The sequence below is a fragment of the Arvicanthis niloticus genome, chromosome 14 (assembly GCF_011762505.2).
Source record: "Arvicanthis niloticus isolate mArvNil1 chromosome 14, mArvNil1.pat.X, whole genome shotgun sequence".
NCBI lineage: Eukaryota > Metazoa > Chordata > Mammalia > Rodentia > Muridae > Arvicanthis > Arvicanthis niloticus.
In genome coordinates, this window is record NC_047671.1 from 40,965,586 (window position 1) to 40,988,526 (window position 22,941).

The 22,941-nt window shown below is 41.0% G+C and overlaps 1 protein-coding gene across 2 annotated transcripts; it reads right to left on the reverse strand.

Annotated features, from left to right (window-relative positions):
* Positions 1-109: 109 nt before the first annotated feature.
* On the reverse strand, positions 110-14,013 carry Arl14epl (ARF like GTPase 14 effector protein like). Of its 2 annotated transcripts, XM_076912665.1 has the most exons (5): positions 13,895-13,962; positions 12,048-12,120; positions 7,232-7,335; positions 4,926-5,065; positions 110-2,062 (listed from the first exon to the last, which is right to left on the reverse strand). In XM_076912665.1, exons 3-5 carry the CDS (start codon positions 7,325-7,327, stop codon positions 1,840-1,842), a joined length of 459 nt encoding a protein of 152 aa, XP_076768780.1. In that variant the 5' UTR covers positions 7,328-7,335; positions 12,048-12,120; positions 13,895-13,962; the 3' UTR covers positions 110-1,839. The 2 variants fall into 2 exon arrangements, with proteins under 2 accessions (XP_076768780.1, XP_034373630.1); XM_034517739.2 differs by lacking the exon at positions 12,048-12,120 and having other exon boundaries at positions 13,895-14,013.
* Between the last annotated feature and the right edge of the window lie 8,928 nt (positions 14,014-22,941).

Consider the following 22,941-nt stretch of genomic DNA (forward strand, 5'->3'; position numbering starts at 1 on the left):
TTTATGAGTCAGGAGTTCCATAGGCACAGTAAAATCTTCTGGATTTTCATGTCAAAACATATTCTCAAGTAACAAGTCCAGGGCTGTCAGAATTTCTACCATACACAGATTGTACAGAAATAAGTATTTTAATGGTTTATGGAAGGAAAAAAGAAACTCTGAAAACCCAGCTTTTAACACTTCACATTTACTTAAAACATTCTTAGTGGATTAAAATAGTACCAAGTCACTAAGCCCCACTTCCTCACATTACATATCTAATGTAACTTAGAGAAGTGCTTTTCATGCATGGCCCCCAGGCCTGTGACATCAGAATCATCTGGGAATTTGTTTCAAACGTAAATTGAGTCACAGTACACATCTTAAGTTAGTAATTGAGGATTTGAGAGCCCTCCAGACAATGAGCGTAAGAGAAACTCTGACTTAAGATGGGGAAAATTAGTAAGTTTGGTGTTGGAGAGATAGTTCTGACATATACAGCCCACTCTGCTCTTGCAAAGAACTGGGGTTTGCTTCCCAGCATTGATTTAAAGGGATTCATAAAAGCCAGTAACTCAAGCTCCAAAGAAGCCAACTGGCCTCTACAGGCACCTGCACTGATGTATATGAACTCACACAAAGATATACACACACACACAAGCACAAAGATATTAGTTTATAGAAGGTTGAATTCAACTTTCCAGATACCTGCTACCATATGTCAGAACAGACACAACCACATCGTGCTTTCTGTCAGCTGTTCTCCATACAGCCAACTAGTAAACATTTAAGCCACTCTGAGTATCACTGAAGGCCAACTTCCTCTAAAAAACAACCCTTGAAATACTGACCTGAAAGGAAACATGTTAATCACTGACTTTTAGCATATTCAAGTCTTTGCTTACCAATTTAGTAAACTAATATATAACTTAGTAAAATATAAATGTTTGGTATTAAAATATTGCCATTAGGAAATTTAAGTTTAACACCAAAATATAAACAATAGAAAATAAAACTAGAGATACACTGTACAAAGGCACAAGTTTGCTTTTCTTAGTGATATATGACATTCTAAGAGAAACATTCATTTGGTTGTACGTTCTAGGTAACAGCTTTCAGATACAGAGTTCTGCAAATCTTAAAACTATGGTGTTCTCATCAGACACCCTGAGAAGGGAGAGGTGTGACTTCAAGGTGAAGCTGAGAGTGCTGCTGAGGAGGAGACTGATCGTCCACTCCTGCAGCCTTTGGTCACCAGCTGAGGAACCTGAGAGGGTCTACACAAGTGTTGTCCATTCTATATCCATCTGTAGCTTGAGAAAATATTTTGCCCAAACACTAACACTTATCCAAGAGAAAGAAGTTTGACTTAAACGTGTACATATATAAAATATATTCTAGCCGGGCGGTGGTGGCGCACGCCTTTAATCCCAGCACTTGGGAGGCAGAGGCAGGTGGATTTCTGAGTTGGAGGCCAGCCTGGTCTACAGAGTGAGTTCCAGGACAGCCAGGGCTACACAGGGAAACCCTGTCTCAAAAAAACCAAAATAAATAAATAAATAAATAAAATAAAATAAAATAAAATATATTCTATATATGGCCGTACATACATTTGTGAATGTATGTTACATGTATGTATGTATAAGAAACAGAAGCCAGGCATAATATACTATACCTAAATTAATACAACTGGGAAAGCTGAGGCAGGAGGATTGCCATAAGTTCAAGGCCAGCCTGAGCTATAGAATAAGACCTTTTCAAAACAAACAAATGCAAACCCTCACATGCACACGCAGAGAGAGGGGGAGGGGAAAAGGGAGAAGGAGACGGAGAGAGGAGAGTGTCTATACATAATATCTCCTAGTCAGGAACACTAAATGGCAGGGTGCTGATGACCTCGCCAGACTCGGTGACAATGGCGTCATAGACCCAGCGGCGGTTGCACCGGCACTCCGGCCCACACTTGTTGGAGTTGCACTTGGGGCAGGGGTAGAAGCACCCCAGGCAGTTCTTCTCCAGGCAGTCGCACAGGTCCATGTCGTTACAGATCAGCCTGCCGCTTTTGTCGTACTTCTTCATCACCCTGCAGAGAAGAAAAGACGGAGCGCTAGTGAGCTAGCACTGCTGTCCTCTCCAGTAAAGGAGAGGATGCACAGCGTGTCACCTGCCATCCCTGATGTTATCAGAAACAATCTGCTGTGTGCAGTGGTAAGCTGGGATAGTCAGCCAGTAAGCGCAGCCAGGACTGTTGCTGAGAACAACTTAGGTGTCCAGCATTTCTGGAGCATTTAATCATCCATGTAAAAGCACTGGAATTGCTGTCTGAAGCTTCCTGCTAAAACGGTTCTACATATCCCTCTAAAATATCAGCAGGATGATGGTATTTTCCTGTTGGGGAGGGGTCCCTGCAAACATAACCAGCAGAACGTCAATCGCCACGAGGCAAGAAGGAAGTCTGGTTCAACATAGCTCAGTAGTCTGTGTTGGTTTAAATTATCTAGAGTCTGACAGTCTGGGCAGTTAATTTTAGGCATATTTAAGTAAACGACAATTTGGAAACAAAAGTTTCCCAGTGTAACACAATCTCATGTGCACAATAAAGATTAAGGTATAATTACATCAAAATTCTTCCTCTTCCGTGAAGATGGTTTCTACAGATAGACTACATGTATAGGGGCCTGGAGGAGGATCTAGTGTAGTCTCTGTAACACAGGAAGTACAAAGGTCACGAGGCTATAAACCATCCCCAGTCCTGTAGGTAAGGGGGGGGGGGGGGGTGTGGCCTGGCCCTACAGAATGGTTCCTGCTTCTGGGAACAGGAGCTAGGTATGGTCTGGTCATACAAATAGTGCAGAAGTCACCAAGCTATTAACCACATCCACTCCTGGAATTCTGGATGGAAAACAGGTATTACAGCTCTCCCACTGAGGAGAGAATCCTGTATGTTTACCATTTCTGGTTCCCCTAGAGCTATCTGTGAGCACAAGGGCTTCACGCCCTTCACATTTTTATCTACTGATTTTGTACCCCTTTTCCCTCTTAAAAGTACTCTAGTCAAAACTACTACCTTGCCAGGCAGTGGGTTGCCTTTAATCCCAGCACTTGGGAGGCAAAGGCAGGCAGATTTCTGAGACTCGAGGCCAGCCTGGTCTACAGAGTGAGTTCTAGGGCAGCCAGGGCTACACAGAGAAACCCTGTCTCAAAAAACAAAACAACAACAAAAAAAAAAACCCACAAACAAACAAACAAAACCCACTAAAAAACTACTACCTTTTCTTAATGACTCAAGACAAAGCCTATCAGTTACTATACCATAATCATTGGGGGGGGGGGGGTACAAGTGCTATTGGCAAAGGTTCCAGGTACCTCCTCTCCTGCTTCTTTATGTTACCCTCAGTGTGGACGGAAAATAACAAAGGAGGCGGTAGTCCATATTGTAAGGAGCCGGCTGAACTGTTCAGTGCCAGAGGGCAGCACTGCAGTCTTCAGATTCCCACACTTTCTCTGTCCAACTCTAGAGCATTCCCAGGAGTGAAAAGATGTTTACAAGAACTTTACCACACACTCAAAACCCAGCCACTTTTGTTATATCCTTCAAAACCCATCTGCTTGTGAGCCTCGGTAGCAGCTTAGATCGCTCATCACCGTGAGCTCCAAAGGCTGGCACTGTACTCTGTGGTCTCAGTGGGTACTTCTGCAACTTTTGTGCCCAACCATAACCTCTCCTCTCCTCCTGTTCAGTTATATAAATCACTTTTGTTTAGTTGTAAAAAAAAACATACAAGTACTTTATTGTACTGTCACTTTTCCTTAATGAGAATTAGCTAAAATTTTATTTTAAAAGCAATTATAAAAGATCAGCATAACTACATACCATATTTTATGCATAAAAATGAGGGAGAAGAATTATAATCAGGATGTGTGGCATGAGAAAAAAATCTATTTTTATAGATTCTAATGCTGGGACTACAGTCATGCACCACCACTGCCTAGCACTTTTCCCTTTTTGTTTGTTTGTTTTTCCAGACAGGGTTTCTATGTGTAGCCCTGGCTGTCCTGAAACTTGTTCTGTAGACCAGGCTGGCTTTGAACTCAGAGATCTGGCTACCTCTGCCTCCAGAGTGTTGGGATTAAAGGCGTGTATCACCATGCCCAGCTGAGGAAAATAATTTATTTTCAATAATAGGAAAAAATTTAAAAAAAAAATACCATTCTAGTGATGGCTTATGTCATCACCTTTGGAATATTTGAAAATCTCAAATTTTAAAAATATTAATGCTTAGCTTTCACTCCTCCTGCTTCATATAATCATTTAAAATATGTGTGTGTGTGTGTGTGTGTGTGTGTGTGTGTGTGTGTGTGTGAAAATGAATGCAATGCCATGAGTGTGGAGACCCCTCCCAAAAGCTGCAAAATGGTGTCAGATTCCCTAAATTCCCTGAGTTTACAGGCAGTATGAGCTGTCTCCAGGTATTTTATATCTCCATGCATTAACAGTGGTTGTAGTTAGTGATAGAATGGTACCCACTCAATATTCCAAATCCATCCCTACAATCACATGACTTTTCCTTTTAATGCTATTTCTTTTCTACTAAAAACATTGTTTTGGTACAAAACCATTTTTTAAAAGGTGATTTTTAATTTGAGATTTACATACCTCTCCCCCAGCCCCCACAGTTTCCCTAGTAACCCAAGCTGTCTTTAAACTTGGGGTCTTTCTGCCTCTGCATCCAAGCGCTGGCATTCCAGGAATGTGCCACACCTTGCTCTCAACTTATTTCTTAAAGATGGTAACACCTGAGACCTCTGGGGTCTTAGTGTACTATAGAAGAAAACTGTGAAAGCATAACAAGATGTAACCCTCAGTTACTTTGCTTTAAAATCAAGGAGAGCACATGCAATCTGTGCATTGCAAAATTGATCCCATCAATCAAATATGGTCTTACTTGTACTTCGCAGAGAAATATTCATTCATCTTCGACATCCGTGCTTTCTTTTTCTGCTGCCTTGTCTCAGGGTTAAAATCTGCCACCTGCGGTCCAGGGTTTTGAAATGCCAAGCACTTTAGCTGCCGTTCTATCTGTTGCTATGAGAGGAACAAAGTGTTTTAGTAGTTGTGTTCATTTTACATTCTTTCAAAATCTACCGCCTCTGGCTCTTATCAAAATAGCAAGGAAGTATTTTGTTTTATAAGGGAGAACCAAGAGCTTCATCTGACTTGAGTTTCAAAAGGCAACTTCTCAAATCAGGCTATTCTTTCTAAAGACAGAGTATAAAGGGCATGTAACAGAAATGAGGGAAACCGTAAAGATGGAACAAAACACTTGCTTACCTGTGAGTCACCAGCCAGCCTTGCAAACCTGATAGGATGAACTCCAGAACTAGCTTTTCTTAGGCATAAGGTCAGAGTAGTAATGGGACTCCTCCCAACCACCACTGAAGAAACCCATTTACTAGGTGTGATGATTTGAATATGTTTGGCCCAGGGAGTGGCACTATTAGGAGGTGTGGCCTTTTTGGAGTAGGTGAGTCACTGTGGGTGTGGGCTTAAAGCCCTTACACTAGCTGCCTGGAAATCAGTCTTCTGTTAGCATTCTTCAGATGAAGATGTAGAACTCTCAGCTCCACCTGCATCATGCCAGCCTGGATGCTGCCATGTTCCCACCATTGATAGTAATTGAACCTGTAAGCCAGTCCTAATTAAATGTTGCCCTTATAAGAGTCACCTTGGTCATGGTGTCTCTTCATAGCAGTAAAACCCTAAGTAAGACACTGTGTCAAAGCCACAAGAAGCCACAGCACACATCATTCTCCTTGCCCAACTCCAGCTTCTGAAATGGGTCTCAGAACCGTGCCCTGTCCTGGGCTGCACACACTGTCAGGTTCCAACAGAGACAGTGGTACCCAGAGTTGCTTCTCAATCAAAGCCAGATTTGAGCAAGAGAGATCTTGCTAGGACAACTTTCTGGAGTGTTAGGGGAGATTTTCAAAAGTCTTTGTTTAGGTGATGTTGGTGTTTACAAACAATATTCCTGATAGTGAAGACAAGAAACCAGATATTTCAATCAACACGGTGATGTGGGACTGGAGAGAGCCCAGGGCTTAAGAGAACTGGCTGTTCTTGCAGAGGATGGGGTTCTATTCTCAGCACCCACAGGGTAGCTCAAAACCATCTGTTACTCCAGTTTTAAGGGTCCCAATAGCTTCCTCTGGCCTTTGCAGGTACCGGGCTTGTGTACATGGGATACACAGACACAAACACCTAGTCAAACACTGATCTACACACAGAAATAAAAAGGTGACTTTTTATTATTGCTATCATTGTTTGTTTCTTTGGGACAAGTCGCACACTATAGTAGGCCAGCCTAAAATTCACTGTGTAGCCAAGGCTAGCCTTGAACTTGTGGCAATCCTGCTTCAGCATGTCAAGTGCCGAGACTACAAGTGTGTGTGTTACAGCCAGTGTGAGGACATTTTCTAAGCGCATAATAATATATATCATATGAAAAGAAATATTCTTCTGAATGTATTTAGAAGAAAATAACCTGGGCAGCCTGAAAGTTTGCAGGCTGCCTTCCACTGGAAATTCAATTCCTAGAAGCAAAAGGGACACTTCCAGTTTAGCTAGTTTAGTAGTAGTCCAGGTAGCCTATCTAGAATAATATAAGCATTTCTGTAAAGTTTCATCGTGATGGGGGTACATCGGTTTGTTTTACAGACTTACCCTATGCAAGGGCTCCACACCTGGGTATAGCTATGAAGAGTGTAAAACCTAGCACTCTCTATTCCTGTTCAGCTTCATATTAAGAAACTAAAAATAAACACAGCAGACAAGCCTACTGCTGTCCTTGGTTCTATACATTGTAAATTAGGTAAACTGCATAAGTTCCTCTCTGAGCCTTATCGGCTCAGTTTTGTTAAATAAGGCTAATAGTATCTTGTGATAAGACTTGGGTGAATCAATCTGCACAAAGTATTTAGAACAAAATGCAAATTTGTTAACTAAATAGAGACAATTTGACTCGATCCTTTTCTATTGAGTACTCTATTGTGAGGACCAGACTTAGTGTTACAAAGAACACTGGGCTAAAACAAAGCAAAGAGGAAATTTGTCGGACAATCCCAACAGCTGGAGAGCAAAGTTCTTTCTTGGGAAGTCTCCACTGCCAGACCTTCTACGTCCAGAGACACCTCAGACATCCCATGTTAGAAACTTATCGAATAACAGAATCATTAAATTTGTGTGTTATACCAGTTGCTTCTGTCCAATCTGACTGCTTTTCTCTGGAAATGTGTGGTTTGTGCGCTCCTCTTGAGTGGAGTTGTTCTTATGTGATGGTTCAGTCATTTTGGCAACTATTAAAAAAAAAATTGGAAAGAAACGAAACACATCAATGTCACAGAAGCCAGTATGTCATCTTAGAACTTTTGATCTTAGAACTTAGAACTTTTGATCTCTGTCCAGGTCTCCTTACATTCAAAGCCTGACCTCATGAGAAAGCCTGGCTCCTTCACCGCAGTCACCCTTAACTTCCTGCATCTTCATCCCCTCAGCTGTTCTAGTGGCATTTTTCTCTTCCAGGTTCTCCACTGGTGAATCTCTTAAGTCTTTCACCAATCTTAGGATCACAGATGGCTCTGGAGCTGGCAAAACTGCAGAGCATCCTCTTGTTTAAAAAGAGAGTGAATAATTCATTCTCCTCTCTTTACACTGACTCTCTTGGGGGGGAAAAAAGTAAGATCTGCAAATACCAGTAACATGAGGCACCCTCTTCTGTTCTACACGAGAAGATAGGACTCTAAACTTGATCAAGGACAACTACCAGATGCAAGTGGCCTTGTTACAAACAGAGAAGGGTATTTGTAAACTCGGAACTCACTATCCGTAACACATCCTACTGCCCAGCACCCCTAAGTACTCCAAATTTCCCAGTACTTTTCTAGTTGCATAACCTACCCATTAAGAACTCTTAAACCTTTTGCTTCAAGGGAGCTCAGTTCAAACTGAGTTCTGGTTGTTGTTGGATTGTTTGTTTGTTTGTTTGTTTGTTTGCAATATCCTTAAATAGTCTTCCTTGCATGCTTAAAAATTGCCTCTACGTCTGTCAACAGATGAATGGTTAATGTGATACACACACACACACACACACACACAGAGTATTATCACCAGCAAGGAATAATAAAAAATTTGTCATTTACATAAAAATGGGTGAATCTAAAGAACTCAGAAAGGCAAATATCACAAGTTTCCTTATAAGGAAGTAAAAAGGAGAAGGAGAGGGAGGAAGGTGAAGACAGGACATGGACACGGATGAAAGGATATCAGATAAGGGAAGGGGGTCAGAGGAGAGCCGGTAGAGAAGAAGAAGAAAAAGGTAGAAGAGTTAACTATATAAATACCTAGAGAAATCCAACAGTGAAGCCTGTTCATTTTACTGTTAAAATATGATCATAATCCATATAATTATAAACTCTTTCCAATCCCACTTTAGAACATTACAAACAGAGAGGAAAATAAGATATATTTTTCCCTATCCAATCTGGCCATTTCACCTTAGACCTGTTCCCCATACTTTCTTTCCATCCGTGTTCATTGAACAGATTCTCACCATGTTTACGTCCCTAAATTAGATTCCTCTCTGCTTCTATTCCACGTCCCTGGCATGATCAGTGAAGGGCCTTCACAGCTGTCTCTAACAAGATGCCTAGGCTCACCTCAGCACACAGTACCACAGCCAAAACTACCCAACTTTTCTGCTGCCACTGACTGCTGTTCCAAACCTCACTTAACTGAAGCTTTTCACTTTGAGCCCTGGGAGCCTCTCCAGCCCAAAGTGTTTTCCGGATTCACTAAGATTCTTTTTTCTCTGGGGCACCATTTAGTGCTTCCTCAAAAGAATGTCCAATGAAATTCCAAACCATGGATTTTCATTATAACAGATATCCCTCCTCAAAGGAAAAAAAAAAAAAAAAAAAAAAAAAATTTTTCCATGGGCAAGAGCTTTTCCTGAAGTACTATGGGATTCAAAATGTACAAGGATGATTAATTTCTTAGGAACATCCTTTACTCATGAAATGTAGGTCTCCATAAATACTTTAGGTGGCAAAGTTGCTCTTTTGTGTTCCTATTTTCATTTTTGTTGCTGTGATAAAATAACTCTAACAAAAGCAGCTTAGGAGAGAAGGGGTTTATTTTTTTTTTAGCTCACAGGTTCAGGTTAGATACTGTCCTGCAGGGTAATCAGTTGCAAGAGCTTCAGATGTTATAGCCACAATAAAAAAAAAAATCCAAACAGGAATTAATTACATGTGTGTTTGTACTCACGTTGCTTCCTCTCTTCTTTTACAGTTCAGAATCCCTTGCCTATGGAATGGTGTCACCCATAGTGGGCAGCCTTCTCACCTCAACTAACAGAAACAAGATCATCCTCCACAAACATGCTCACAAGCCAACTTGATCTGGGTAATTCCTCACTGATATTCTCTCACCAGGTGAGGCTAGCATGGGTCAAGTTAACGATTAAAACTAGTCATTACATGCTTCAGATAAATAAAAAATAGAATTAGAATATAATTTCACCAGCCACTAAATTGTAACTGGAAATCATTATTATTAGCCCCAAACATGTGTTCCACAGAAGTGCTAAAATGGTCAGTATTCACTCCCCCTGAGCCCTGTATGATTTTCCTAAGGTAGAAGTTCCTAACCAGACAGAACAGGGTAGTCTTTGAATACAAATAAGTAAAATGTGCATATTTATTTCCACTAACTTCTAACTGGAATTCTGCCTGCCAATGCAGTTTCCAACACACATACAAATAATGAGAGTCTTTCCCAAGAACCTCCTGTCACCATTCCCAGTATCATGGTCATGCACATTAAAGCTCCCAGCTTAGCATTTACGGAAAAAGCTCATTGCCAAGCAGAAGGTTGAACACACAGAAATTTTTGAGCTATTATGTTTGATTAAAAGAACATAAAATCAGTTTAACCAACACTGCATTTTGTCCTAGCATCATGTCAGATTAATTATGAAAGATCTAAAACATGGGCCAAGTCAAAGAAAGGAGTCTTCTAGACTCCTAACATACTCCTGAAACAGAGCCAGCCCTAGCACCGTCAGAGGATGGTGTGGTGTCAGTATGGGAATGAGAACAGGTGGAGATCATACTGTCTTCCTGCAGGGAACACAATTGCTCTATATCCTGATCTGGGGTTGTTTTATTCAACTTAAACATTTATTCAACTTAAACAGGAAGCTGGAGTCACTCTAGAGTCAAGCTTGTTTGAACACTCATTTTCCTTCTAAGTCAGTTCAGTTTTGTTTGTTTGTTTGTTTGCTTGCTTGCTTGCTCAAGACAGGGTCTCACTATGTAGCTCTGGCTTAATCTTGAACTCACAGATACATCTGACTGCCTCTGCCTCCCTAGCATCTGGGCTCAAAGATATGTGCTACTATGGCCAGTTTTAAATGCACGTTCTTATTTTGGTTAGGTTTTTTTTTTTTTTTTTTTTTTTTTTTTTTTTTTTTTTTTTTTTCCAGACAGAGTTTCTCTGTGTAGTCCTGGCTGTCCTGGAACTCACTCTGTAGACCAAGCTGGCCTCGAACTCAGAAATCTGCCTGCCTCTGCCTCCCAAGTGCTGGGATTAAAGGCATGTGCCACCACTGGCCTGGCTTGGTTAGGTCTTTACCTTTGAAGTAAAGCTTACACTTCACTTTACCCACAGGAAGCCCAAAGCTAGCACATAGCCAGTGATCAGTAAGACCTGGTGAATAGCCAGGTGTGGTGGCACACACCTTAACTACCAGCCCTCTCGAGGTAAGTAGATATCTACTGATTCAAGGCTAACCTAGTGAACACTTTGAGTGCCAGGCCAGTCAAGACACCATAGTGATACCTGTCTAAAACACACATACACACAGTGAATCTTGTGTTTATCGAACCTGTTACATGCTAAGCGTGTCCCTTCTACTAACTTTCCATATAAAGTCCTTCATTAAATTTTCACTACACTATAAATATTTTTTTACTATTTTGGAAGAGAAGAAACTAAGACTGAAAGATCAGTTAGATCACTAAGTTACTAGTAGCTTCTGTGAATTTGAAACTCATATTTGGCCCTCAAGTCTCTACCCCTTTCAGGATATCACACTGCATCTGTCACCATCTGTACTGAGTATATGGCTGAAGAAGGGGGAGTGATATGCACCAGCCAAACAGACTGCATAGAGAAGCCTGGAAGGAAACTGGAAGGTCACACTGAGGTCACTTGAGTCCACCTCCTTCCTGGTAGACCGTACAAGAGGAAGAGACTCTTCTTTTTTTTTTTTTTTTTTTGGTTTTTCGAGACAAGGTTTCTCTGTATAGCCCTGGCTGTCCTGGAACTCACTCTGTAGACCAGGCTGGCCTCGAACTCAGAAATCCGCCTGCCTCTGCCTCCCAAGTGCTGGGATTAAAGGCGTGCGCCACCACCACCCAGCGAGGAAGAGACTCTTGTCTTAAGCACATGAGCCAGAGGTATATTATATATAACATATATTATAAACATATTATATAAATGTATAAATTTATTTATAATTAAATATATAAATATACTTAATTGTAATATTTAAATATATTGAATTTATTTATAATTCAGTCTATTGCAATCAATTTTCCCATTTAAATGATCTTTTTTTAAAAAAGCTGCATTAGAATGCTACTACTATCTAGCTACATATTTCTCTAGCACTGGTCATCATTTCTTCCGTTGCGCATCAGATGAAGTAGTGGCTTATTTGTGAGTCAGGATGGCTAAATTATCTATGGAGGATAAGCAGTGTTTGCTTTTAAACCCTGACAAGTTTCACACTCTGTCGAAGCCTCGGGAAAGAGACCAAGTCAGATCTCTGTCTTTATAACTCCCTCTGAGGCATAGGCCACCAAGAGTGCTTCAGACAAAATAAGCCGCACTTTAATCACAGGGGTCTTTAGGGTCCCTTGGTGTATCAGTTACTTTTGTTGTTCCTGGGTTGAAACACCCTGAGAAAGGCAACTGAAAGGAGGAAGGGCTTATTTTTGCTTACAGTTCACAGGGATACCGTCCACCACAGCAGGAACGTAAGTCAGTAGGAACGGGAGACAGCTGATCGCCTGTATCTACGGCCAGGAAGCAGAGAAAGACAACAGGAAGTGGGGCTAGGTCATAAAACCTAATGGCCCACGCCCACTGGCCCACTTCCTCTCACGAGGCCCCGTCAACCAAAGGGTCCACAACCCTTCCAGAACAGCGCCTCGGGGCAGCGAGGTGTCTAAGGTTTCAAATACAAGAGCCTATGGGGTTATTTTACAGTGAACCCCCCTGGCATGTGTAGTTGGTTTTTATGAAAGCTGATTGTGTATAAGAAAGAATGAGTATTGTTTCACTCTGTCTCGCTAAGATGCCTGCAAGTCATTAAAACAGGAAAAATGTTTGGCTTACACTCTAGCCCCAGACTTGGCCTGTTTCCACTCAGTATCAGATAAAAGCCATTTACTCAGAGATATTCTTTGGAAGATTTTCCTGTAAGCTCTTTAGAAGAAATGTACACACATTCATACAAAAGAGTCAAACTGTTCCTTCATAGCCTTCTGTCACTAGCCTTATTTCCTGTACTTATTAAAAATACCAGGCCACTCCTGTAATTGATGGGTGTCTGGCTCCAATAAAGGTACTTTTGGAAAAGGCGGGGCAGGTCGTCAATTATCTGACTCCCTTGCTCATGCCTCTCAACTGAGGGAGCTGTTTTCAAAGCCACAAAACTGCTTATCAGTCTCTTTTAAAAGAATAACAAAAAGCATCCATTATCATGTGTTCATAAGGATTAAAATTACTGAGCTGGGCTTGCTGTCTTATGCCCATAATCTCAGGATATAAGAGTCTAGAGTAGAAAGTCTGTTTTGAGTTTAAAGCCAGCCTATTACATAGTACGTACTACATAGTAGTACTGCATAGTACAGTTAGTTCCTGACCAGCCTGGGCTACAGTGTGAAACGCTCTCAAAGGAAAAAAAAAGAAAGAAAGAAAGAAAGAAAAAGAAAAAAGAAAAAAAAAACCACTAAGCCACACTGAATTAACAGCCTGTTGTTAAATAAGTCATACCATGTGTTTAGAAACAACTGTACTTACAGATAGCTAGAGATACTGTTTCCTATACACGCACACACACGAGAGAGAGAGAGAGAGACAGAGACAGAGAGACAGAGAGACAGAGACAGACAGAGAGACAGACAGAGAGACAGAGATTGATTCTGAGGCTCAATATAATACACCGTTATTTAAAATTATTCAAAAATGTACTTAGCAGAGAATCTGGCAATCAAGAGAATAGAATACTTCTGCATACTTACTGTTGTTTACAGCATTCTTGCGTCTGAACCACACCCCACCCTCACCCCCACCACCAGTGTCAGTCTGGGTCAGTCACAGGTCACCAGCTGCAGGGGCCTTATTTATGAAGTAGGTCTCGTTCATTCTGCACTCAGTGCGGAATTCAAGGCAGTTTTAAGGATCTTAAAGGACAGACACCTGTTTGCCATGCCCCATGGATAGGAGAGGTAGAGAACCGTTCAACTCAGTACTTAAGCATGGAGGGTTTTCCTCCCAGATCCCAACAGCCATTTAGTGTTTATTTCTCAGTTTTCGCTTGTGTTTGGTCCTCACTGCAATAAAGGAACTCAGATGGTCCACTGTTAACTATAACGAGTAAACTGGGCAGCTGAATCAGCACTGGATTGTGTTTTCTCTCCTGCCTCTGATTTAACCTGCATTGTTAGCAGAGAGAGAGCCCTGCTCAAATAACCAGCCAGGATGGTTCCCCCCCCACCCCCACTCCTTTAATAGTGGTTGCCTAAAGCAGCCCAGGTAGTAATCTGTAGAAGGAAGCACACATACCTTTCAAGAGGATGAAAAGAAGGACAGGACACAGGAAAGTGGGAGAAACTGTGTTCTTTTGTTTCCTTTGTTTTGCTAAGAAACCATAGAACCCTCAAGGGAAAAATTATAAAGTCTCCCAAGTGTTCCTTACAATTTAATGCTTGTGTAATCCCGTCGTGGGAGGAGAAAAGGTGGGAAGGGGTGGGGGTGGGAGGCAAGATGTAAATGTCCCCTCAATCTCTCAGTGCAGGTCAGTTCTAAAGTCCTATGAGTGAAACAGTATCATAGCATCTCCTCTCCCAACTTCCATTTAAAACAAGCAAATCTTGCATCTTGGCTTCAAGTTTTAATATTAACATCTAATTACTCTTTGGTTATTTTATAGCTTAGTCTAAATACTGCAGTATATACATATTTCTAATGAAAAAAATTGTCCCAAGAGAAAACAAACCCATGTTGGGTTTTTTTTTTTTTTTTGTTGGTTTTTTGTTTGTTTGTTTGTTTGTTTTTCAAGACTGGGTTTCTCTGTGTAGTCCTGGCTGTCCTGGAACTCACTCTGTAGACCAGGCTGGCCTCCAACTCAGAAATCCGCCTGCCTCTGCCTCCCAAGTGCTGGGATTAAAGGTGTGCGCCACCACTGCCCCGCGTGAACTAACCCATGTTTATGACTGTGTCTAAAAAATTCATTAATCCCTAAATTCCCACCCTCTAAACACTGTGTTCTGCCACCAGAACCCCCAATATTATCCTGTGAGTCATTAAAACCTCTCCCCTAGCAGCTTGGACACCGCCATGTTCATTTATGAGTTAGGGTGAAAACCACTATCCCATCCCTAATCACTTTTACTACAAGGAAAGGAAACAAAAGTCTTGGTTAAATGAGCTTTCGGTCATCTGGCAACCGTGTAAACCTTAAGCTGGTTCCAGAATGAGCTGGATTTGATCTGAGCTTTCTATTAAGACAGCGACTCACTCCCGGGTAACAAGAGCGTCAGAGCATCATCAGAAGCACGTTCTACTTTGCAAGTTAAGGACTGATGAAACTAGATTTTTCCAGAGTCAGTTCCACACAAAAGCATGCCCTTTGGCTAAGTTTGGCTTCATTCTTGTGCAGTCAGCAGCAGGTCCACTTTGCTGATCTTACAAGATGGCACAAAGTCAAGAAGGAAAAAAATCGAACATGATTGGCTGAGCTCAAAAGCAGCGAAGTGTTTCAGACTAGGCAGAGGAAACAATCCTAAAAGGAAAGAATGGCCAACAAGGAAAAGTACCAAACAGAGTTTGGTTAAAAGGTTAAGGCACCCCAAACTAGCACTGCACCATGTACAGAAGTCCTTAGGCATACGATGTAATTGTCCTGCATTTTTCTAAGCTTTTAAAAGCATATCCTAACACAAATTTTGAACTGCCAACTGACAAAAGTTCTTCATTGGTTATGTATCTTGTTGCTACGACAAAATGTCTGATGCTCTGCTTACTTTCCTGTGGCTATGATGAAATGCACTGACCTAAAGCAACTTGGAGGAGGAAAGGGGTTTGTTTGTTTGTTTATTTATTTATTTATTTATTTATTGGCTTGCATTTCCAGGCCATGGTCCATCCGTTAGGGAAGCCAGAGCAGGAACTTGCAGAAACTTTGGGGGAATCTGCTTGTCACCTTACTCCTTACTTGGTGGCTCACTCACAGGCCCGATCTTAGCTAGCTTTCTTAAGTAGCTCAGATCACTGGTTGAGAAACTAAAAGCAGCTCACCCAGTGGGCTGTGCCCTCAGAAGTCAATTCCAACAATCAAGACAGCCACACATAAACAAGCCCAAAGCCCAATCCAATAAAACAATCACTGGTTGAAACATTTTCAGGTGGTTCTAGGCTGTGAGGTTGACAGTTGATGCTAACAAGCACTTTGCAGCTGAAGGAAGGAAAGATTTATGTTGCAATATCATTTGAGGGGATAGATTCCATGATGGCAGAGAAGGCACAGGGTGGGGTGGGGGTGGGGATTCTAGTCACACTGCACACCCTGTCTGGAAACAGAAAGTTAAACAGGATGTGGAAGAAGCCCACGGAAACTCAAGAACCATCTACAAGTGACCAACTTCCTCCAGTAAAAAAAAGCTCCACAGCCTTCCTACCAACTAAGGAGAAGGTGTTAAAACACATTTGCCTGTGAAGGACATTTCACATGGAAATCACTGTAACATAGCAGTGCTTCTCCTAAAAATTACAATCTGATCCTAAGAGATGGAATGGTGTTTATTAACGTTGTGTGTGTCTAGAATCCATTGTCCTTTAATATAACTTTAACTAAAGAGATGCACTTCTCTTCAGGTTTCCTCAGACATGTCAGTCAGTTGAATGTAATCCAAAACCATCTTTTCAAATGAAGAACTCATATTTTAAAACTCTCCTCAATTTTCCTATTAATTCTCAGAGAACAAAAACCTTAATGCTTATGAATTATATGAATTTATGATACCAGCTTATAACTACCTCTATATTAGTTTTTGATGTGTACTGTACTTAAAACAATTTCAACGTATTGCTTATAGCTGCAAAACGCTGAAATACATGCATAGGAGAATGGCTAATTAAACTACGGTACTGCTACGTACATATGACAAATATATGTGATATGGCAAAAGAATAAAAAGGATTCTTATACTGTAACATCTGGTGAGATAGCTCTGCTGGTAAAGCACATGCTATATAATAATCAGCACACACTCACACAAACACCTACATACACCACACACTTACACATCCACCCAGAGATATATGCATGTATGTGTGCATATAGTAAATTTTTAAAGTAACATATGAAGAATGTTAACTTTACTCCTCAACTTATAGTAAACTTCCTAATCAATCAACCCATCAGAACTTTAAGATAGTATGACTCTAAAATGCATGTTTGGCTGCTAGTGCAGCTCACTGGTAGAATATTTGCCTAATATGCATTAGTCCTTAGGGTTGGCCATTAGGAGTTCCACCAAACAAGAAAGAAAGAAAAAAAGGAAGGAAGGAAGGAAGGGAGGGAGGGAGGAAGGAAGGGAGGAAGGGAGGGAGGGAGGGGAAAAAGGAAGGAAGACAGGAAGGAAGGAAGGAAGGAAGGAAGGAAGGAAGGAAGGAAGGAAAGAAAAAACCACAAGTAACCCGGTGAATGTCAAATCTGAGAGGCTATTGTAGACTGTCAAGTTTTCCTCATTTGTGTTCATGGGGAATTATAGCCACATGCTGCTTCTGCTCATTATCAGAAGGAAATATCATGTCAAGTGTCATTAATATTGGAAAATATCAAGATACCAATTCAAAAGCTGTTTCCTTCTGGGCATGTATATAAAACCATTAGAAATAGTTGGACATGGTGGTGCAGGAGGGTCTCTGTGAGTTTGAGGCCAGCCTGGTCTACAGAGCAAGGTCCAGGACAGCCAGGACTACATAGAGACCCTGTCTCAAAATCTAAAAACAAACAAACAAACAAAAGCATTAGAAATAGCATTTAAAACCTTTAAAAGGGAAATAAAAAAAAAAAAAAAACCCGCAAGTTTAACAGTTGTAAGTCAGGATAGTGTGTATATTATCCTCGTTTAAGACAAGCGAATTATAAGGAGATTCCTATTTTAGCCAAATAATTTTTAACAAACTCAGTACTAGATTTGTTGTGGGTGTAAGAAAAGCCACTTTGCTTTGAGAGCCATGAGCATCTGAGCAGCCATGGCAACGCAGTCTACTTTTCCGTTCCCAAGTTCTAACATCTCCCTCAGCAACTACTGAATAAGTCAACCCTCTCTTGGAGAGGTCCTCATGAGAATCATCAGTATTGCCTAAGTTCCATTACTTTAGGCTTGCTGCAGCTATTGTCTGATTAAGGTACTGTGAACCGGTAAAGGCCCCAGCATTCAAAAGGACCCGTTCCCTGGTGAGAACTGCTCTGAGGGTCCATAAGTGTGTGGAGGTGAGCAAGACCAGCAATGTCAGTCTCGCTGGAAGCCATCTAGAGCATCAGTCGTTGCTGCTCACGGAAGCCTTCCCTCAGCAAGTAGTAAAAGACAAGTCATAATTCTTTTGTTCAGGGAGCTCTCACATCTGCTTTGAGGAGTTCTGTAATCAAGTGAGTGCAGGATATCCAACACAAATGTCAGCAGTACTGTTCAGCCAGAAGCAAGAACAAAGGGACTGTGAGCTGTCCCCAGAAGAAGAGAAACCAAAAAAGCCAAAACACATCTAAAAGAGCTTCTGAAAGAACAGGAGAGCTCCAGGGAAGGATGGAGTAGAAAAGGCATTGGCTGTTGGGGAAGGGGCTTGCTCCTAGCAAGAACTAAATAAAAAGTCTACGTGTGGCAGAAGGGTTAACGTGGGTTGAAAGCCAAAGGTAGTCTTTGTGTGGTGATGTAGACTCCAAGATGTGTCATACCCAGTGACAACAAACCTGTGCGCCTGGCCACAAGGCAGACAGAACAAGACAAACAAGAGGGAACTAGCAGAACTGTATACTTTCAGGACCTCCAGCAGTTCCCTGTTGGGAATTCCTCACACAGTTTCACAGTTTCCAACCTGAATAGAGTACTGTAAGTGAATATGACAGGCAGGCTAACAGGTTTGGTTTTAAGATTTATTTATTTTATGTATGTGAGTACACTGTCACTCACTTCAGACACACCAGAAGAGGGCATCAGATGCCATTACAGATGGTTGTGAGCCACCATGTAGTTGCTGGGAATTGAACTCAGGACCTCTGGAAGAACAACCAGTGCTCTTAACCGCTGAGCCATCTCTCCAGCTCCCTAACAGGGTTTTTTGTTTTTGTTTTGTTTTTTAAAACCCTTCTCCCCTAGTCATTCTGTCCAGTATTTTGTTACAGGCATGAGAAAGTAACTAACATAGATGGGTTATTTAAAAAAAGGAGGAAAGGTAGCTTGCCAGTGAATATAGGTTTTTATTGTTGCTGGGGGAATAACCCAAACTGTGATCTCCCAAGTCCTTGATAACATTACTGCAAACTCTATCTAAAACGATTTAAAATTACTCATGGTTTCACATTTAAAGGCATCGTTTATCCCATACATTTTTTTTTCTTTAATGAATGGATTGTAGCCAGGGCTTTTCACTTTAAATTTCTTACATATACAAACTAAGCTTCTACTTAGGAAACTTATTTAAAAGTAATTCTAACTTTTTTTTTATTTTTATTTTTATTTAATATTTTCTTTATTTACACTTCAAATGTTATTCCCTTTCCTGGTCCCCTGTACCCTCCAGACCCGCCATCCCATCCCCCTTTCCTGCTTCCATGAGGGTGCTCACCCACCCACCCACCCACTCCCACCTCCCCACCTTCACATTCCCCTACACTGGGGCACCGAGCCTTCACAGGACCCAGGGGCTCTCTTCCATTGATGCCCAACAAGACCATCCTCTGCTACATATGCAGCTGGAGCCATGGGCTCCTCCATGTGCACTCCTTGGTTGGTGGTTTAGTCCCTGGGAGCTCTGGTTGGTTGATATTGTTCTTCCTATGGGGTTGCAAACCCCTTTATCTCCTTTCCTTTCTCTAACTCCTCCACTGGGGACCACGTGCTCACTCCAATGATTGGCTTCGAGCATCCTAACGGTTTTTTTTAAGTGTAATTATTTTGTTATACTACTATTTTATTTTCTATTTTCTATTATAACAAATACTCTGCTGAAAATGTAATTATTATGCTAATTCTATATTACTAGTTGATTTACCAATATCATGATATCCTTATTACTCCATGGAATATTTCCCAGTCCCAAGACACAGTTGTATTTGCTATAACCTCAATTTGGTCCTATTAGTCTCTCTTCCACAAATACCTTCTGTTGCTTGTTCAGTGAAAACTATAGTTATCTAGTACATTTTTTAAAGGCTTTGTTTTCTATTTTAGATATCTTTTTTTTTAAAATGTGTGTGAGTGTTTTGCCTGCATGGATGTCTGTGCACCCTGTGCATGCCTGGTACCTGCAGAAGTCAGAAGAGGGCATCTGGTTCTCTGGAATGGAAGTTATGAATGATTATGAACCTCCATATGTCTGTGCTAGGAGCCAAAGTCAGGTCCTCTGCTTTTAACTGCTGAGCCATCTCTCCAGCTCTCTAACACAAGCTTTAAAGTAGGCATCCTCCTTAGCAAATCTATTGTAAAGGTGCAGATCTTTGCAAAACTTCAGCTACAACAAGAAATTTTGTGTTAATGGGTAAATTTTAAAATTGAAAAGAAAGTAAAAGACAATAAATGACTTTATCAAGAAAACGTGTGATATTATAAACATCTAATGTTGTTTGAATAAGAATAGCCCCCACAGGGTCAGATATTTGAATGCTTGGTTATCAGTGAGTACCACTATTTGGGGGGAATTATGAGGTATCACTTTGTTGGAGTAGGAGTGGCCATGTTGGATGAAGTGTGTCACTGGAGGTGGGCTTTGAGGTTTTAAAAAGCCCAAGCCAGGCCCAGAAGCACTCTCGCTTCCTGTTGCCTGTGGATCCAGATGTAAAGCTCTTAGCTCCTTCTCCAGCACCTTCTCAGCCTGTATCCCACCATGCTCTCTACCATGGTAACAGGAGACTAAACTTCTAAAACTGTAAGCCAACTCCAATTAAATGCCTTCCTTTATAAGAGTTGTCATGGTCATGGTGTCTCTGCACAGCAACAGAACAGTGACTAAGAAAATAACTAAAATGGTGTTGTATACGTTTATAAGTAAAAGCTAATATATAATATAATATAATATAATAGTTTATACATAAATACTTTACTGATAAGAAAGAAGATATAAAAATGTAGACAATTTTAAATCTTTTCTTTGTGACACAGTTTGGTAGGTTTTTTTTTTTTTCTAGGAATTTAATCATGCCTTTTAATTTGCTAACTTTTTTCCCTATAATATCATTGTGCTGTCATTTGTGTCTACAGTCACCTTTTTTACTCATCAACCATTTATTTATGCCTTATTTCAGACATTTTCCATTCTAAAGAGAATGGACTCCTTAGCTCTCATTCCTTTTTATGTTTTTATGTTCCACATCTTATATGTCTACAAACATTCATAACATTTTAATAGTCTGCTGTATTTCTGCTGTATTTCCACTCTCATAAGAGATAGCCTAAGTTCACTGCTATCTCATTAGTTCACTGCTTAGTTCTCATTCCTCTGCTCCCTAGTGGAGCTACAAAAATAACCATTGCTAGGCCTTGCCTCTGCTAGCCCTGTTCTCTCCTCTCAACATTTCCCTCTTGTAAGTATAAAACAAACACATCCAACAGATGGTGCAAAAGACCTACTCGAGAAAAGAGGTTTCTTTCAGTGGTAGGGGTATAACTGAGACCCTTGTGCATGAAAACTAAAATATCTTCAAAAATATCTTCAAAGTAAAACAGACCCCTTGCTCTTTCAATAATTCCACGAGGGAAGGGTATGTTTCTGTGTGACCAGGCCTATGTCAACACAGTAAAGAAATGTCCATCCCTGACAGGTAAGATTCATTTGCCTGTTATTCTACAGTCAAAGAGGGGACATTCCAAAATAGGACAGAGCATGTGACATAAAGCCAGAGTAGGCTTCAGTGTGAAGTCTCTGCATATCTGAGTAACAGGAGCAGAGGAGGCTCCAGAGTGAGGTATCTGCCTAGTGGAGTAACAGGAGCAAACCAGAAAATTAAACATTTCACCACGAGCTACTGTCCCATCTCAGTCAGAATGACTTACTATCATAAAATTAAATGACATGTGGGGACAAGGGTGCATGAAAAGATGAACCTTATGTACCGCTGGTGGGAATATAAACTGATGTAGTCACAATATAAGCCAATATTTCCATATTACCATGTGTCTCAGCTATACCACAGTTTGATCTAACCCCCAAAGACTGTGTCAACATACTGCAGAAATACTTACACGCTTGTATTTACACTATACTATCTGTAACAGCTAGGAAGTAGAACCAGCTTAGATGTCCATCTGTTGCGGCCCACTCCATTCCACGCTTGGTGGCCACTGTTTCCCAGCCCAAGCTGCTGCTCCGGTCTGTGGGTCAGGGTCTATTGAGAGAGAGAGAGAGAGAGAGAGAGAGACAGAGAGAGAGAGACAGAGAGAGAGAGAGAGAGAGAGAGAGGATAAAGGGGAAGAGACAAGAATGGAGACAAGACAGAGGTTCTGATCAAGTCTCGTTTATTCAAGGGAAATCTGGGATATTTATAGGCTTTTGCCACGGGCCTTGCAGGTGTTGATATGACATAAGCCTTACAGGCGTGGATACCACATGCACCTTACAGGTATGTATGGCCGTGCATAGCATGTGGACAGCATGTGAACTGCATGCCTTGCAGGCATGGATACCACGTGCACCTTGTAGCTGGGGGCAGTAAACAGCAAAATAAAATATGTGGGATATCAGAGTGTGCTTCAGCTGTTGTAAGCTGTTGAAAAACAAGTCTCATGCCAGGGTATATGGCTCAAGATGGCTGCAAAGCTGATAGCCACTTTCTGCTAAAAGTCGGCTCCCAACATCCATCAGCATATGGAATCTCTTTTAGCCATAAAGAAGGATGCAATCATGATATTTGCTAGAAAATAGACAGAAATGAAAATAATTATGTTAGGTGAAATAAGCCAGACTCAAAATCACATATAGAAGCTGGATTTCTCTCATACGGAGAGCCTGAATTTAAAAGGTGTATGTGTGTGTTGTGCATGTGTTGAAAACTAGAAAGGAGACCATCGAGGAGAAGATATGATCATGAGGGAAGTGATGAGAAAGAGTTAACATACAAGAACAGTGGGTGTCCGTTTGGCAAACGCTTTCTCTCTTGCTCGGATAGGCTTTTACTCAGAATCAGTACTAGACACATAAAACTCAACAAGTCCATGGCTTTCAGATTCTTGTCTCATTGATTCCAAGACTGAGATTCGCAGAGCACAAAGGCTCTCTTTTATAATGACGTATTTTATGATTGGAAGTTTAAGAAAAAGAAAATGCAGAACTCTCATCCAAAACCTGATAATTAAACCCATCCTTTTATATGCTAACTGAAAGTGTTGCTAAAT

Bases quoted from the DNA above. Each gene is read 5' to 3' on its own strand.
- Arl14epl (XM_034517739.2), bottom strand. From the start codon at position 7,327: ATGACTGAACCATCACATAAGAACAACTCCACTCAAGAGGAGCGCACA. The intron at 5,066-7,231 runs GTATAACACACA...TTCCTCTCATAG, and splicing joins AGATTGGACAGAAGCAACTG to CAACAGATAGAACGGCAGCT. The intron at 2,063-4,925 runs GTAAGACCATAT...TCTTCTCTGCAG, and splicing joins TATTTCTCTGCGAAGTACAA to GGTGATGAAGAAGTACGACA.